Source organism: Staurois parvus, unplaced genomic scaffold (genome assembly GCF_062004578.1).
Source record: "Staurois parvus isolate SC_StPar_1 unplaced genomic scaffold, SC_StPar_1.0 ptg000340l, whole genome shotgun sequence".
In the NCBI taxonomy this organism is placed as follows: Eukaryota; Metazoa; Chordata; class Amphibia; order Anura; family Ranidae; genus Staurois; species Staurois parvus.
Genome location: NW_028318136.1, coordinates 4,867,828 through 4,882,039, shown reverse-complemented (window position 1 = coordinate 4,882,039; position 14,212 = coordinate 4,867,828). Strand labels below are relative to the sequence as shown.

Here is a 14,212-nt window from a genome sequence, read left to right as displayed (position 1 = left end):
TGTGGTGGTGGTGTGATCATTTGTGGTGATCAAATACCACCAAAAGAAAGCTGTATTTATGTGAAAAGAATTATATAAATTTTGTTTGGTTACAGTGTTGCATGACTGCACAATTATCAGTTAAAGTAGCACAGTGCGGTATAGGAAGAAAATGGCCTGGTCATGAAACATTTAAAATCTGGAGCTCAAGTGGTTAAAAACTCCACCCGCTGGTGGAAGGGTAACTTTAGATTTTCTGTTTGCAATTATTTTATGCTAGCTGATTTGCTACCCCATTAGATATTTTAACCACCCCAAAATTTGGTCATGTTAATTTGAGGTATTGCCATAACTTTAGATGAACTTCAGCTGGTAATTTGACGGCAGCGAGTTCACAGGTTAGTCAAATGCAGATTATTATCTGCCAAATGTAATAAAAAGTTAGGATATCTACAAAAGGGGGAATTCAATATTGAATTCAAATATATATACAGTATATATATATATATATATATATATATATATATATATTTATATATAAAATTTATTTTCACAATCAGTCTATACTTACACCGATCTTGTCGTGTTATTCAAAGAATTTCTGCATAGGCAAAAAAATTCAGAAATAATTAAATCAGTTAAATTATTTTTTCATTGGAGGCACTGTGGTTCATCAATTGATTAAATGATCAATTTAGTTGACTAAATTAATCATTTAGGCATTCCCTTACATATACAGTGAGGAAAAAAAAAAAGAAATAGCATTTTAATGTAGCAATTAGTCCATAGGTATCAAGGGATGGAGTAGAAGGCAGACTGAAAGCTGAACTCCAGACACATTTTTAATATATTTTATTTGTTATTATTTCACTTACTTATGTAGTGTGGCTTTGTGTCCTTTCCTGCAGTAAGCATATAAAATTATTTGATATATCCCTGTGGAAGTATACCTGCCGCTGTACTTCTGGTCTCTCCTCCAACCCAACTCTATAGTTGTGTCTCCATCCACTGTGTTTTCTTTTTCATTAAAAAAACCCCAATTGTGATGATTCTGGCTGTGCTTTAACTGTATCAGTTGCCACACCTTCATGCCCCTTATGTACAAGAAGAAGAGTTTTTACATTTTAACTATGAGCACATTACTTTATCAAAACATATTCCTTAAGATAAAGAAAATCCATATTTTCCCCAAACAAATACGATTTTCTTTTAACAATATTGTCTTTCAACTTTTTTTCTATGCCTACTATAGACAAAGATGTAACAAAACAAAAAGATACACCTTTTCATAATTTGACCAGCGTTTGTTTTAAAACAACTTGCGTTTTTACAAGATAAGAAGTGTATATTTTAATCTATAATTTGTTTTATTTATGATGACACTTAGACCTCATGCAAACTGAGTTTAAAAAAAAGGTTTTTTTTCAACCTGTTGGGTAGGTGCAGTATGGTGTTATGGGCAGTAAGCACAGAGTCCCAATTTGCCAAAAATGATGTACTATAGCAACAGTTCAACTGTACAAACCAATGGAGAGGCTTGCTGGACAATTACACCAGCACAGCATAGAGACAGCCATATGTAAACTCAGAGCTGCTGACAGCATCGGCCACAAGGAGCGGAGTGTGTCCTGGCAAGTCCGAACCAAAAGGTAAGCTTCCTCAGAAAGTAGATTTAGTCCCTGCTCTTTTCTTACTCCACTGGAACCTCTCCCTAACACTAGTGCTGTCTCTAACAGTTGGCTAACCTGTCCTTCCACTAGCCACTCGCATAAAGCGTGCCAATTCCAGGGGTCAGAGTTTTAAATAGACTCTGCCAGACCTCAGATGGCTGCCAGGATCACATGGAGCAAGAACATCCAATCAGATTACTGCCCCAAGTGACTGAGGAAATCATAGAGAAATAAAGTTTCTTTCAATTTCCTCACCCATCTGCATTGCCACTGTAGTTGAGAATACAGACTGCACCGGCCTACACTCCCCCTCTCTTTGACAGATGCTGGCCTCTTTTATATTTTGTGTTCTTCACCAACATCTAGATGTTGGATATGATTCTCCAATGATTTGGAGAAGATTATGATGTCATCAAGATAGACTAACACAGTCTCAAAATTGAAATCTTCCAAACACCTTTTCATCAGCCACTGAAACTTACTAGGAGCATTAGTCAGTCCAAAGGGCATACGGTTAAATTTAAATAGTCCCAAGAGTATGATAAAGGCAGTCTTTTTTTCGGTCTTGTTCCCTTACTGGGACTTGCCAGTAGCCACTCACCAGGTCAACCATAGAAAAAAATTTAGATAAGCCCAGTGCCCTGTTCCTTCACCCTAGGAAATGGGTAAGCATCCCAGTGGGTGCAAGCATTTAACTTGTTAAAGTCCACACAGAATGACAGGGTCCTATCTTTTTTTCTCACCAAGACAATAGGAGCAACTCATGGGCTGCGGATCTATCGGATGACCTCAATCTGTAGCATGTTATGGATCAGGTCCTTGACATCAATGAGCCAGGGGAATGTGGTGGTATCGCTCCTGAATGGGTGGAGCTTCCCCTGTATGGATTGTCTGGTCTATTGCCTTGGTGCAACCGTAATCCTCAGGGCTGGTTGCAGAGACCAGCAGGTATTTCTCTAGTAGCTGATGAAGGAGACACTTTTGTGGCAAGGGATAGTCTTGAAAGCTGATAACCAACTGTTCCAGCAGCATCTGTATTCTTCTTCATTCAGGGAGATCAAGGTGGCCTGCAACAGGGCACAAACTCCACTCCTGGCTGGGCCCTGGAGGTGCATTGGCTGGACACCATGAAGAGGCCTGCAATGGTAGTATACTTGGGAAGTAGGATTGGGGAAGTTCCCAAGTTGATAAGCTGGACTAGCACCAATCTTTTGTAGACCTTGGACAAGGTGAGGCTGTCAAACACTATCCCGGTACCCCTATGTCCTTGCGAGGCTCTACCATTACTGTGGCCCCTTGCAGATTCTTGTGAGCCTTGATGAGCAGGGACTAGACTACCTCTTAAAAGGGAACCAGGAGAAACTTTTGTCTGAGGGGTGTGTGGACAACCTCCACCTGTTCAGACTGTTTCCTAACTCACTGATAGAACTTGAGAGCTTGGACCACATTAGGCCAGGCAGCTTGCAGACCATAGACCTATGCACACCAGCTTGCATGCTAAAACGTGGCCAGCAAGTGAGATAAGTTCAAGTCCTGCAAAACGTTCATGCCCAAGACATTGGATGCTGCTGAGCATACTGAGCAGTGAATCACCATGACCCCCACCTATTCCACCACCAGGTCTTCTATTTGTATCTTGACCCAAGTGATACCTTCCACCAAGATAGGCAGGTTGTTGGCCACCTTTAGGGACAGCCAGGAGGAGTCCAACTGGTCTTGAGTTCCGAACAGCTTGGCATGGAGGTCATATTCCATGACAGCAACTTCAGACTCCATGGTCGTTGACTAGGGCATTGACCACTGGACTTGGTGCGATCATGACTTCTGGTCTCATGGGACCTTGGATTGACGGTCCAGGGGGTTGTCCCTTAGCCCTGGGAGCCCCTAGTTTAACAGCGGCCTATGGGGGCTTTTATATTCAGGTCTGCCACAATTCCTGGCTACATGACCAAAATGGGTCACACTGCCAGCACTACCGGTCTTCATCTGGGTCCCTCTATAGCTGAATCTCGCCATTGGAGAGGTGGGTAAGCTCTTGTTTTAATGTGGACATCTCTTGCTTCATGAATGCCATATTCTGGGTGAGCTCTCTTAGAACCATTTGTATAGCTGACAGGGAAGATGGGGACAAGGCTTCCTTCCTCAAGGGTAGTTCATGCTTTTTTATCACCGATTACGCACCTTCCTATTCCCGCACCACCGCCTCCACTACAGTATCATTGAAAGAGAGGGAGGGTTACGCTTTAATTCATTACTGCAGGGCTCTCCTGACAGGCCCAGTCTTCATTCCCACCACAAACTTGTCCCTCAGTAGTCTGTCAGTTATGGCACAGCTACGTACATTCTTCTTTTCTAGGCGTTTCCACAGATTCTGGAGGTCTACTGCAAAGTGGGTGAGGCTTTCATCTGCAAACCTCCACCTTGACTTTGATACTTTCACATTCTCTCCAAACAGGTCCTTCAGGTTGGCCCAGGAGTACTTCGGTAGCACCATTACCATTTGATAGGCATCATCCTACAGGGAGGTTACAGCCAAAAATTGCTGGATTAATTCAGGTAGGACATCACTGAAGGCCTTAGTGTAAATTGCAAGGTCTGCCACTGCTTGTTAGCCATAGTTGGTGTGCTATGTTTTTTTTATATAATATTGAATAAATTAAAAGCAAAACAAAAAAAATATGCAAAATACTGTATTTATTTTTTATCATCAAGTTAGCAAAACATTTTATCAACAATTGTTGGCTTTTACCTGATGGGGTTCTTTCCCACAATTATCTTGGGGCCATCACATTAACAGTTGTCTGATATAACATCAGCAATGCCTTCCAAATCTGAAGTCTGTGCTACTTTTAATTGAGAGCCCTTACAAATTTGTCATAGTTTTGGAAAAGAATCAAAATACCATCCTTACACAATATGACAGTTAAGGGGTGTGGGTATATCTGACTATATATAGGTGTAGTGGTTGAGGACTCAGTACAGAAGACAAGAACATCATCATGTTCCCACTGATTATATTATTCCTTAGAATTTACCAAAATCAGGCTGCCAGTCTGGTAAGTTATTTTGGGTATCCCCAAAGTAAGGTTAGAAGGAGGGTCTAATTGTTATAGTGACAATGATATGTTGTTTGTCTGCAAAATTTATTATCTAAATTAGCAGAATTTCATGTTACTTTTGAATGAGATGTTGCCATTCAGTCAATAGTTCTTGCAGGACAAAGTCAGGGTTCCAACATTCTAGGTATATCTTGGCAGCTTTGGAAATGGGGCTAAAAGTATGAATCTATTTTTATTAACTATTATTTATTATCTATTAGGAGTATGAAGGATACCATTGCTGACTTTCTTTGTGAAAATAATAGTTTCCTAGGCGAAATTATAATGCTCCAATACATTCATTACTTTCAAGATCATTAACCTTGAACAAGTATGCAGATTGGGAGTTGTGAGATTCAAAATTTTCATGTTTTCTGGGGTAAATTCCTCAGAAAGTATTGAAGCCATTAGATAAGCATGGCAGATAGGCAGCTAATATTGTCAAGAACTCAGCAAGACAGCCTACAGTCCCTTGAAAAATTATTCATACCCCTTAAAATTTCAACATTTTGCCATGTTACAACCAAAAACGTAAATGTATTTTATTGGTATTTTAAGTGATAGACCAACACAAAGTGGCACATAATTGTGAAGTAAAAGGAAAATGATAAATCTATCATTCATTCACATTCATAATTGTGAAGTAAAAGGAAAATGATAAATCTCTGAATCCTTCAGAGCGCATATGCCAGTGACATCACCAGCTGCTGAGAGAATAGATATTTCCTAAATGGTACACGTTTAAGAGATATTTACCATACTTATAGGTAAGCCTTAGTATAGGCTTACCTACTGTATAAGTAAAATTCAACCAATGGAGCTTACTCCCACTTTAATACAAGTTTTCTTTAAAGAGCATCTGCAAAGCGGGAACAAAAAATGTATAACAAACTTTACCAACAATAGATGGATAGATGATTTTGACTACGTTTAATTTAGTAACTCTGAATACTTTAAAATATTTGATGACGTAAAATTTTTGGTCTGTGTTTTTTCTTTTCTATCTTCAGCTTTTCCAAAACCTAAAAGTTTTGTCCTTTAACAGATTCAGAACTCCACTGGATCTCTGGATACATATGGGGTCTGTCATTGCTCCATCATCCACCCAGATTCCACCTTCCCAGTGGATCGAATGGAGAGCTTGGAAATAGCAAATCGTAACCTGACCATATCTATCAGTGAAGAAATCACTAAGGTAGACAATGACAACTTCATATATTCACATGGTTGTGGGTTTTACACTGACAACGGAAGAAGTTCTTTCTCATTTATGCTAAATAAAATGTTTTCTTTATGAAAGTGTGTGAATGCCAGTTGCAAATATAAATATACTGTACGTATTCAATTTTTGACACTGTAGCCTTGTAGCATTTGGAACATGCATTCAGTTCCAGGCACCAGAGCCACCCTGTTTGATAGAAAATATGAGGGTAATTTACTAAAGGAAAATAGCCTGTTCACTTTGCAAGGTAAATTTCCACAGACCTTAGAGAATGAGGTGAAGATCTGCTGACTTCCATTATCTAATCCCATGCAGGCAAAAATGGGAAATCTTTGAAAAGCAAAATTTCACCACATTTACTAAGCTCTGGGAAAAGTTCCCTTGCAAAGTGAATCTTCCCTTGCAAAGTGAACAGCCTATTTCTCTTTAGTAAATAAAGCCATATATGGTCTCTCCCTCTGTTTGTTTGTGGTTTTCCTTTGAGTGAACTAATCCAGAAACATACTAGATTTTGACCAAACTGGCCTTTGCATGGATGTCTGAACAAGAGCGTGTACCACTAACCTCTTGCAGCTGATTTTGGGTCCCCCTATTTCCTGCAGAGCCAGGCAACAAGAAACAGTCCATGGGCTTGGTTTTTAGAATTTATTAGGGAATTCAACTTGGATAGGGTAAAGGGGCTATCGGATGCCCAACTTGATTAACGAACAACAAAATGAGGACAGTTTCCTTCTGTAGCATAACTGCAAAAATGGCAGATATTTGACTGCATTCCAGCCAGAACCATGACAGGTTTTAGTAAAGTAACCCCCTCTTGGTCCTCTTAGTGAACAAAATACCAGCCCACTTGGCTATAGTATCTGATCCCAGGACAAGGAATTGGGAAAGAACTAGACTGTCCTCTGCAGACTTGCTAAGAACTTGCATCTAGCAGACTTCTCCCTTCTAGGCCTGGGGGGTGTAGAGATGCTCTCACTGTCCTTGTCCTGCAACTGTGGATAGAACTGCTTTCAGGCCTATCGTTGGACTGGTTCTTTTCCAGGCTATACAGGCTGTCCTTCCCCAGTGGTCTGCAGGCCAATGGAGCTTCCTCATTCATCTCTTCAGCTTTCCTCCTTCCTCTAACCTCTGGCCTGGAGGCAGAACCCCCCTTCGCCAGGGCCACCTTCTAGGCTACACAGCAGCACTTCATTCCTCCGTCTTCCACCGACTCCCCTGCTGGCCAGGCTCTGTCATATTTATGGGCCGGTCTGCCACATGGCCAGGCCTCCTGCCTGGGATTGGTCAGACTCCCATAAATATGCAAATCAGCCCCTCCTCACCTCCACTTATTGACTTCTATAAGCTTCTCCAAGCTTCTAGAGCAGGGGTAGGTACCAGGGGACTGAACGGTAGAGCCCTCCAGCTTAACCTGAAGTAATCGTCCATCTAAACCCAGGCTTCTAGCAAGCCTGTAACTACACTCAACAAACTATCTACACTAGAGGGTGCTTGTGTTTGGAACATTACACTTTAAACTTCTTTAGGGGCAGATGCAGATATGAATAGTTTAGCATTTCCTAAAACCGCTGTGGAATAAGTGAAATATTCACAAATAATAAAGTAAATATGTAAAATGTGTTTATAGATCCACAACTATGAGAGCACAGTGAATGTCTACATGGAGCAATTGAAGAACTTAACCAGACGTGTGGAGACAATGGAGAACGGCGGTCTCTCTTACTCTGAGCTGGACTTCGAGCTCATCAAGCTGGAGATCAAAGAGATGGAGAACATCATACTGCAGCTGAGAACCTCATTAAATGGCTCAAATGTAATTGTGGAGACTCTCTATCAGGAGGTGAGAAAAATAATGCTTACAATAATTAACAGAAATATTTAAACATATCTTGTGAGCTGCTGTGATATCCCTACCGTGATATCTATACTGGTAAGAAGCTTCCACCCAAATTACACAAAAAAAAATTCTCCTTAAATGGTGTTGAGCTTCCCCTTTTTTCCTAAAATGTGTCTTGCAACCTCAGTCTCAATGTCAAAATATATTAAAACCAATATAAAATACAATGCAATGTCAACATTTTTACTAAATTCTCTCTAAATTTAATCCTTTATATCAATCCTTCCGTGACTTGCTCCTCTCTTTTCACCAAAAACAGTGCTCATATGTCCTCGACACTCCTGTCACACCACCAATTGTGCCCTCACCTGGTCTCCTTGACCTTACATATATTCTAGGGTCAAAATGACCTTGTGTCCCTCTGTTGGAATTATAATAATTCCATGGTCTCATTGGTAACTTTTCCTGGTGATGGTCTCCCTCTCTGGGCTCTGTATATATCTCAAATCCTCCTCCAGTGCCCCTTTAAGACACCCTTCAGACCATTTTTTCTTATGCATACTGAGCAGTGGAGAGCTGTGGAAGGTGTCATAAAGGGGCAGTGCAACATAGTGTAACCATCAAATTAACAGCATATTTAACATGCAAATAGATACTGAACTAAAGTAAATGACACACAGTGTAGGTGTAGGTGGACACGATAGCAATGTTTTGCAATGAATGTACTGTATTGTTCACCCTTACCTGGTAGATTTGAAACTTTTTTATTTTTTTAAATATTTTATTGTGACTCCAACCCCCTCCCCACCCTCTATTCTTAGGGAGTCTTGTGAAATTTTCAGTTAGAGAAACAATCTGAAATCAAACAGCTTTAGTTGAACTCTGTTTAGAGTTTATTATTCTTTAGAAAATGCTCTGTGACACCAATGCTATAGTTGTACCCATATTAAATGACTATTTGCAATAAAGATTTTATACTGTATAAATAATGGAAAAAGTATAAATAAAGATGACCCAAAACAGTAAAGTTTATTTTCATCTTCATGATCAAATGAATTAACAAATGCAGTTGAGAAGATCATTCTACCAGCTTTATTTTTTTTTCTTTCATAGATCCACAACATTTCTATCATGGTGAGTCAGCTAGAGGTCTATGATAAGAACAATGTCCTGGTGATCAGACGGGAGATTGCAGAGTTACAGAAACGGTTGGAAGAATGTCAGCAAAACAATTCTAAACCAAATGTGCTGTCGCTTCCTCAAGCACACTACGGTAGGTCATAATAATGTGTACAGCTTAATTACAGTAACGCACTCTTAAGATATACTGGGGTTGATTTACTAAAACCTGAGAGTGCCAAATCTGATGCAGTTCTGCAGAGAAACCAATCAGCTTGCAGTTTTTTTTTTTGGCAAAGCTTAACTGAACAAGCTAAAGTTAGTAGCTGATTGGCTACCATGCATATCTGCACCAGATTCTGATTGCACCAGTTTTGGTATATCTCCCCCACTGTCTTTTGTTAAAAGTAGAGATGGACTTCAAACAGTACAGAATACATTACAGAATACATTAAACTTCCTTTATATTCTGATAATCTACCAACTTTTAAAGTCTATCATTTATTATTCTGATAGAAAGCCCTGATGAAGTGGGCATTTTGAAGCCCTACAATGCATTGGCTAGATGTACAGCATTCACGTGAACCTTTTATTTAGTAAACCCTGATGAAGGGGGCATTTTGAGGCCCTACAATGCATTGCGTAGATGTACAGCTTTCACTTGAACCTTTTATTCCAGTGTGGTACTCCTGTGCATACTCTGCTCTGTGATTAATCACCTATCAATGTTGCCCTCCCTGCTGGAGCTGTGAATAGATAAGCATACATGTCAACAAACAACAAAATGGGAGGAGGAACTCTACAAATAAAATCCCTATTGGGGGGATCACATGTTGAACAATGACTATGTAAAGCTCCCAAACCAAAAGGAAAGACTAAAGGACTATCTCCTGATGCAGGAAGGACTTGAAAGATACACCCATAGAAGTCTATGGAGATTGACTGACTGTGCAGATGCAACAGCGGGTAAAAAGATTGTGGCCAGAGCCTCTTTAGATTTCTGCTGCCAACCAATTCAGGAAAGCATGCTTCTGGAGTAGGGAAATGGGGGCATTACTTTAGGTATTGGGAAGAAAAAGATAACTAAGTTCTAATGCAGTTTTCCATAAACCACAGCAGCAGAAGAAATTCACTATATTGCCAAAAGTATTGGTCGGCCTGCCTTTACATGCACTTGAACTTTAATGGCATCTCAGTCTTAGTCCGTAAGGGTTCAACATTGAAATGGCCCATCCTTTGCAGCTATAACAGCTACAACTCTTTTGGGAAGGCTGTCCACAAGGTTCAGGAGTGTGTCTATGGGAATGTTTGACCATTCTTCCAGAAGCGCATTTGTGAGGTCAGGCACTGATGTCGGACAAGAAGGCCTGGCTCGCAGTCTCCGCTCTAATTCATCCAAAAGGTGTTCTATTGGGTTGAGGTCAGGACTCTGTGCAGGCCAGTCAGCATGGTTCCTCATTGCAGGGAACACATCTCTACTGCTCTAGAGTCCAGTGGTGGTGTGCTTTACACTACTGCATCCGAAGCGATTGCGCTTAGTGATGTAAGGCTTGGATGCAGCTGCTCGACCATGGAAACCCATTCCATACAACGCTCTACACACTGTTTTTGTGTTAGTCTCAAGGCCACATGAAGTTTGGAGGTCTTTAGCTACTGATTCCTTAGAGAGTTGACAACGTGTGTGCACTGTGCACTTCAGCAGGAGCTGACCCCGCTGTCATTTTACATGGTCTACCACTTCGTGGCTGGGTTGCTGTTGTTCCCAGTTGCTTCCACTTTGTTATAATACCACTAACAGTTGGCTATGGAGTATTTAGTAGCAGGGAAATTTCATGGATGGATTTATTGCACAGGTGGCAACCTATCACAGTACCACACTTGATTTCACTGAGCTCCTGAAAGCAACCCATTCTTTCACAAATGTTTGTAGAAGCAGTCGGCATGCCTAGGTGATGATTTTATACACCTGTGGCCATGGAGGTGATTGGAACACCTAAATCCAATGATTTGGAGGGCTGGCCCAATACTTTTGGCAATATAGGTGTCCATTTATGACACAGAGAATAGCTGCGATTCACAGGATCGCAGCTATTCTCTGGTCATTCACAGTTTATGACACTCAGGAGATCAGCGGAGAACATGTTTAGCCCTTCACTGGAGATCTGTGTTCTCCCTCCAGATTCTCCAGCCCAGAGCTGGAGAATCAGAGGACCCGCAAACTAAGCAGCGATAATTTACCTCTGCTGATTGAGTGCTTTCTCAATCTATCTATCCATTCAGTCGTATCCGACCCTTGGCGATTGCATGGACCGTCACTCGTAAGCGACTTTTTCCATGAATTCTTTTAGCAATTATTTTACAGGGTAGGTTGCCAGGTCTTTCCCCAACCCCTACCATGCAGGAAATCCCACATGGCCAGGGATGAAGCTTTCTCAATAACAGAGTAGAAACACAAAATCCAACAGAGAGTGTAGGCCCCCTAATTATAGCCACAAAGTGCCCACATTCAGGAACTCAGATATCTCACCAATAAAGACCCTTAGCTGCTTTGGCGTTACAAAGCGCCTGTTAGAGATCTTTCAGGCTGAAAAGTGCAGGGGGACGTCCCACTTTTTGCCAGTTGGTAGAGCTTTATAAGATTTCTGTTTTATTATGCAATTTTTGGAGTTAAGACTGATTTTTACTTTCAGATGTTTATATTAGAATACTCCATCCTTATTTTACAATCACTTTTTATGTTGCACAGGTACTTGTGACCATGGACACATTGTGAATATCAGTAAACCATATGTAGTGCAGCAGAATTTGAATGGCGCAAACTACAAATCAGGAGGATGGGGAAAAGACTCATTATTGGGAGCTGATCAGACCACTTTCTGGGTTTCCCCACTCAATACTGATAGACGCTTGATGAATTTTGTATACAGCTATCCTTCTTACAATGACCTCCTGCTCTATAAACACACTGTGTCTAAAAGCCTTAGCAGTTCTAGTTTTGGGCAAGGTGCTGGAATGATTATGTACAACAACACAATGTATTATAATTGCCACAATTCCAATAATCTCTGCAAATACAACATGAAAACTAATGCAGTGGAGCGATTGGCACTAAGAGATGCAACTTACACCAACCGCTTCTCCTATTTATCCACACCTTGGCAGGACATTGATCTTGCTGCCGATGAAAAGGGTCTTTGGGTCATTTATGCTACTGAACAAAAGGGTGGGAACATACTTATTAGCAAACTTGATGCTAACACTTTGGAAGTAAAGCAAACCTGGTCCACCTCACTTTACAAGCCAGGTGTCACCAATGCTTTCATGGTCTGTGGGGTCTTATATGCTACAAGAATATACAGAACAAAAATGGAGGAGATCTTCTACATATATGACACCAAAACTGGTAAGGAAGAGAATCTAAGCATTCCCATTGAGAAAATGATGGACACAATGCATAGCATGTCCTACAACCCAAATGACCACAAACTCTACACGTACACTGATGGCTTCCTGTTCACCTATGACCTCAATTTCTTGCCATAAAAATAAAACATAAGAAAGAAATTTCTGAGCCAGTGTGCCCTATTATTGAATAGAATAGCTAGCTTAAAATAATCTTATAGAGAGCTAACCAAGTAAATAATTCACCACTGACCTTTCTTTAATAAAATTAGCAAAATGCAATATATGAAAGCAACCCAACATATATATTATATTACTCTTCTAGCTGATCTAAACTGATAAAAGTTGATTACAATTAGTTGATTTGGGTCCCTGCTTGGGGTACCTTCCATTGGGTTAAAATTCAGTGTTGCAGTTCCCAACCTCCCAAATGGGACCACGAGACTCCACAATTAGTGGATAGGAGCCCCCAGCTATTCAAAAAATTCACAGACTATTGCATTCTTTTGGTACAAACCTTTTCTTCAGTTCCATAGCAACTAAAATGTGGGTTCTAGATAAAAGGCAAGTTAACATTAAAAAAAGTTTGAGCATTAATGTTCTAATTCACCAATCTGAGTAACCACAAAGTTCCAATAAAATATGGAAATACAAAAATGAACACAAAATGGTTAACTCATTAAGCTATAACACATAAGTATTACTCTGGGCATAATCAAAACTTACATATATGATGCAGTATTTCACCAGAATTAACACAGCAGTTTTTGACTTATACAAGTCCCTTCTGTAGTTTACTGTAGTTTTATTACCTATTGATCCTGCCAGCAGATCACATATGTTTCCTCTTACTGTAATAGAGTGACAACACTGTTCTTTCTTAAGTGAAATCATGCAGCAGCCTTGTCACCCTGTGGACAGGGTAATCTTAGATGGATATGCAGCTTTAAACTGGATTTCCAGCAGTATTAAAGTGTAACTAAAGGCAAAATGTTTTTCTTTAGTTTTCGATAGGGTGGAGAGAGATTAGAACCCCTGTCAGGTTTTTAATTGCTGTCTGTTGCCTCATTAGGGGATGTTTACCCTCTCTATTTATCATGGTTATCATGGTTACCAATATCACAGAAAGTAAAAGAAAATCCAAAATTTTGATTTGATATCAGAACAGTAATAGAAGGGAAATCTTCCAATGGGGACACTAGTTCTGGTGACCCTGGTAACACGCCGGGATTCCTTTACTTTGGAGTGATTTCCTCTCACATCCTATTATGGCTATAGGACAGGAAGTGAAGGGATTTCCTCTCACATCCTATTATGGCTATGGGACAAGAAGTGAAGGGAAATCTCCCCAATGGGACACAGATGGTAAAAAAAAAACCACTCCCTTACTTTATCCAAAAATATAAAACAATTTGCTTTTAGATACATTTTAAGTGACTATAATCGTTGCCTATGTTCCAGTATAATCTGGTGCCGTGATCACTGTCCTAGGTTTCAGAGTGGCTCCTTTCTTTAGCATCCAATGGAGTCACCCTTGCATTCAGGAACTAGAGGTATATCTACCTACTTCAACAGAAGCAGGAGCCAGCAGCCCTGAAAACTGTAATTTGCAAGTGTTGGGTAGGAATTATTACAAACAGTTTACTGGGGAATGTTTATTTTACTGTGTTCAATGTGTTAATCTAAAAACCTAGAGGGTTTAAAACTAGTTTAAACTGTTACTAAACCCCGGACCCTGCATTCACTATATCTGATCTCCCCGGACCCTGCATTCACTATATCTGGTCTCCCCGGACCCTGCATTCACTATATCTGGTCTCCCCAGACCCTGCATTCACTATATCTGGTCTCCCAGGACCCTGCATTCACTATATCTGGTCTCCCA

At 40.4% G+C, this 14,212-nt stretch overlaps 1 protein-coding gene across 1 annotated transcript; it reads left to right on the top strand.

Annotated features, from left to right (window-relative positions):
• Nucleotides 1–4,648: 4,648 nt before the first annotated feature.
• LOC149456974 (olfactomedin-4-like) lies at nt 4,649–12,468 on the top strand. The gene is made up of 5 exons (XM_089684219.1): nt 4,649–4,705; nt 5,793–5,942; nt 7,597–7,809; nt 8,920–9,079; nt 11,672–12,468. The coding sequence occupies exons 1-5, from the start codon at nt 4,649–4,651 to the stop codon at nt 12,466–12,468; spliced, it is 1,377 nt and encodes a 458-aa protein (XP_089540345.1).
• Nucleotides 12,469–14,212: the final 1,744 nt, after the last annotated feature.

What these genes read in the sequence shown, in the direction of transcription:
- LOC149456974 (XM_089684219.1), top strand. Translation starts at nt 4,649, where the DNA reads ATGTTCCCACTGATTATATTATTCCTTAGAATTTACCAAAATCAGGCT. An exon ending in TGGAGACTCTCTATCAGGAG is followed by an intron (nt 7,810 to 8,919) that starts GTGAGAAAAATA and finishes TTTCTTTCATAG; the next exon opens with ATCCACAACATTTCTATCAT. An exon ending in GCTTCCTCAAGCACACTACG is followed by an intron (nt 9,080 to 11,671) that starts GTAGGTCATAAT and finishes TATGTTGCACAG; the next exon opens with GTACTTGTGACCATGGACAC.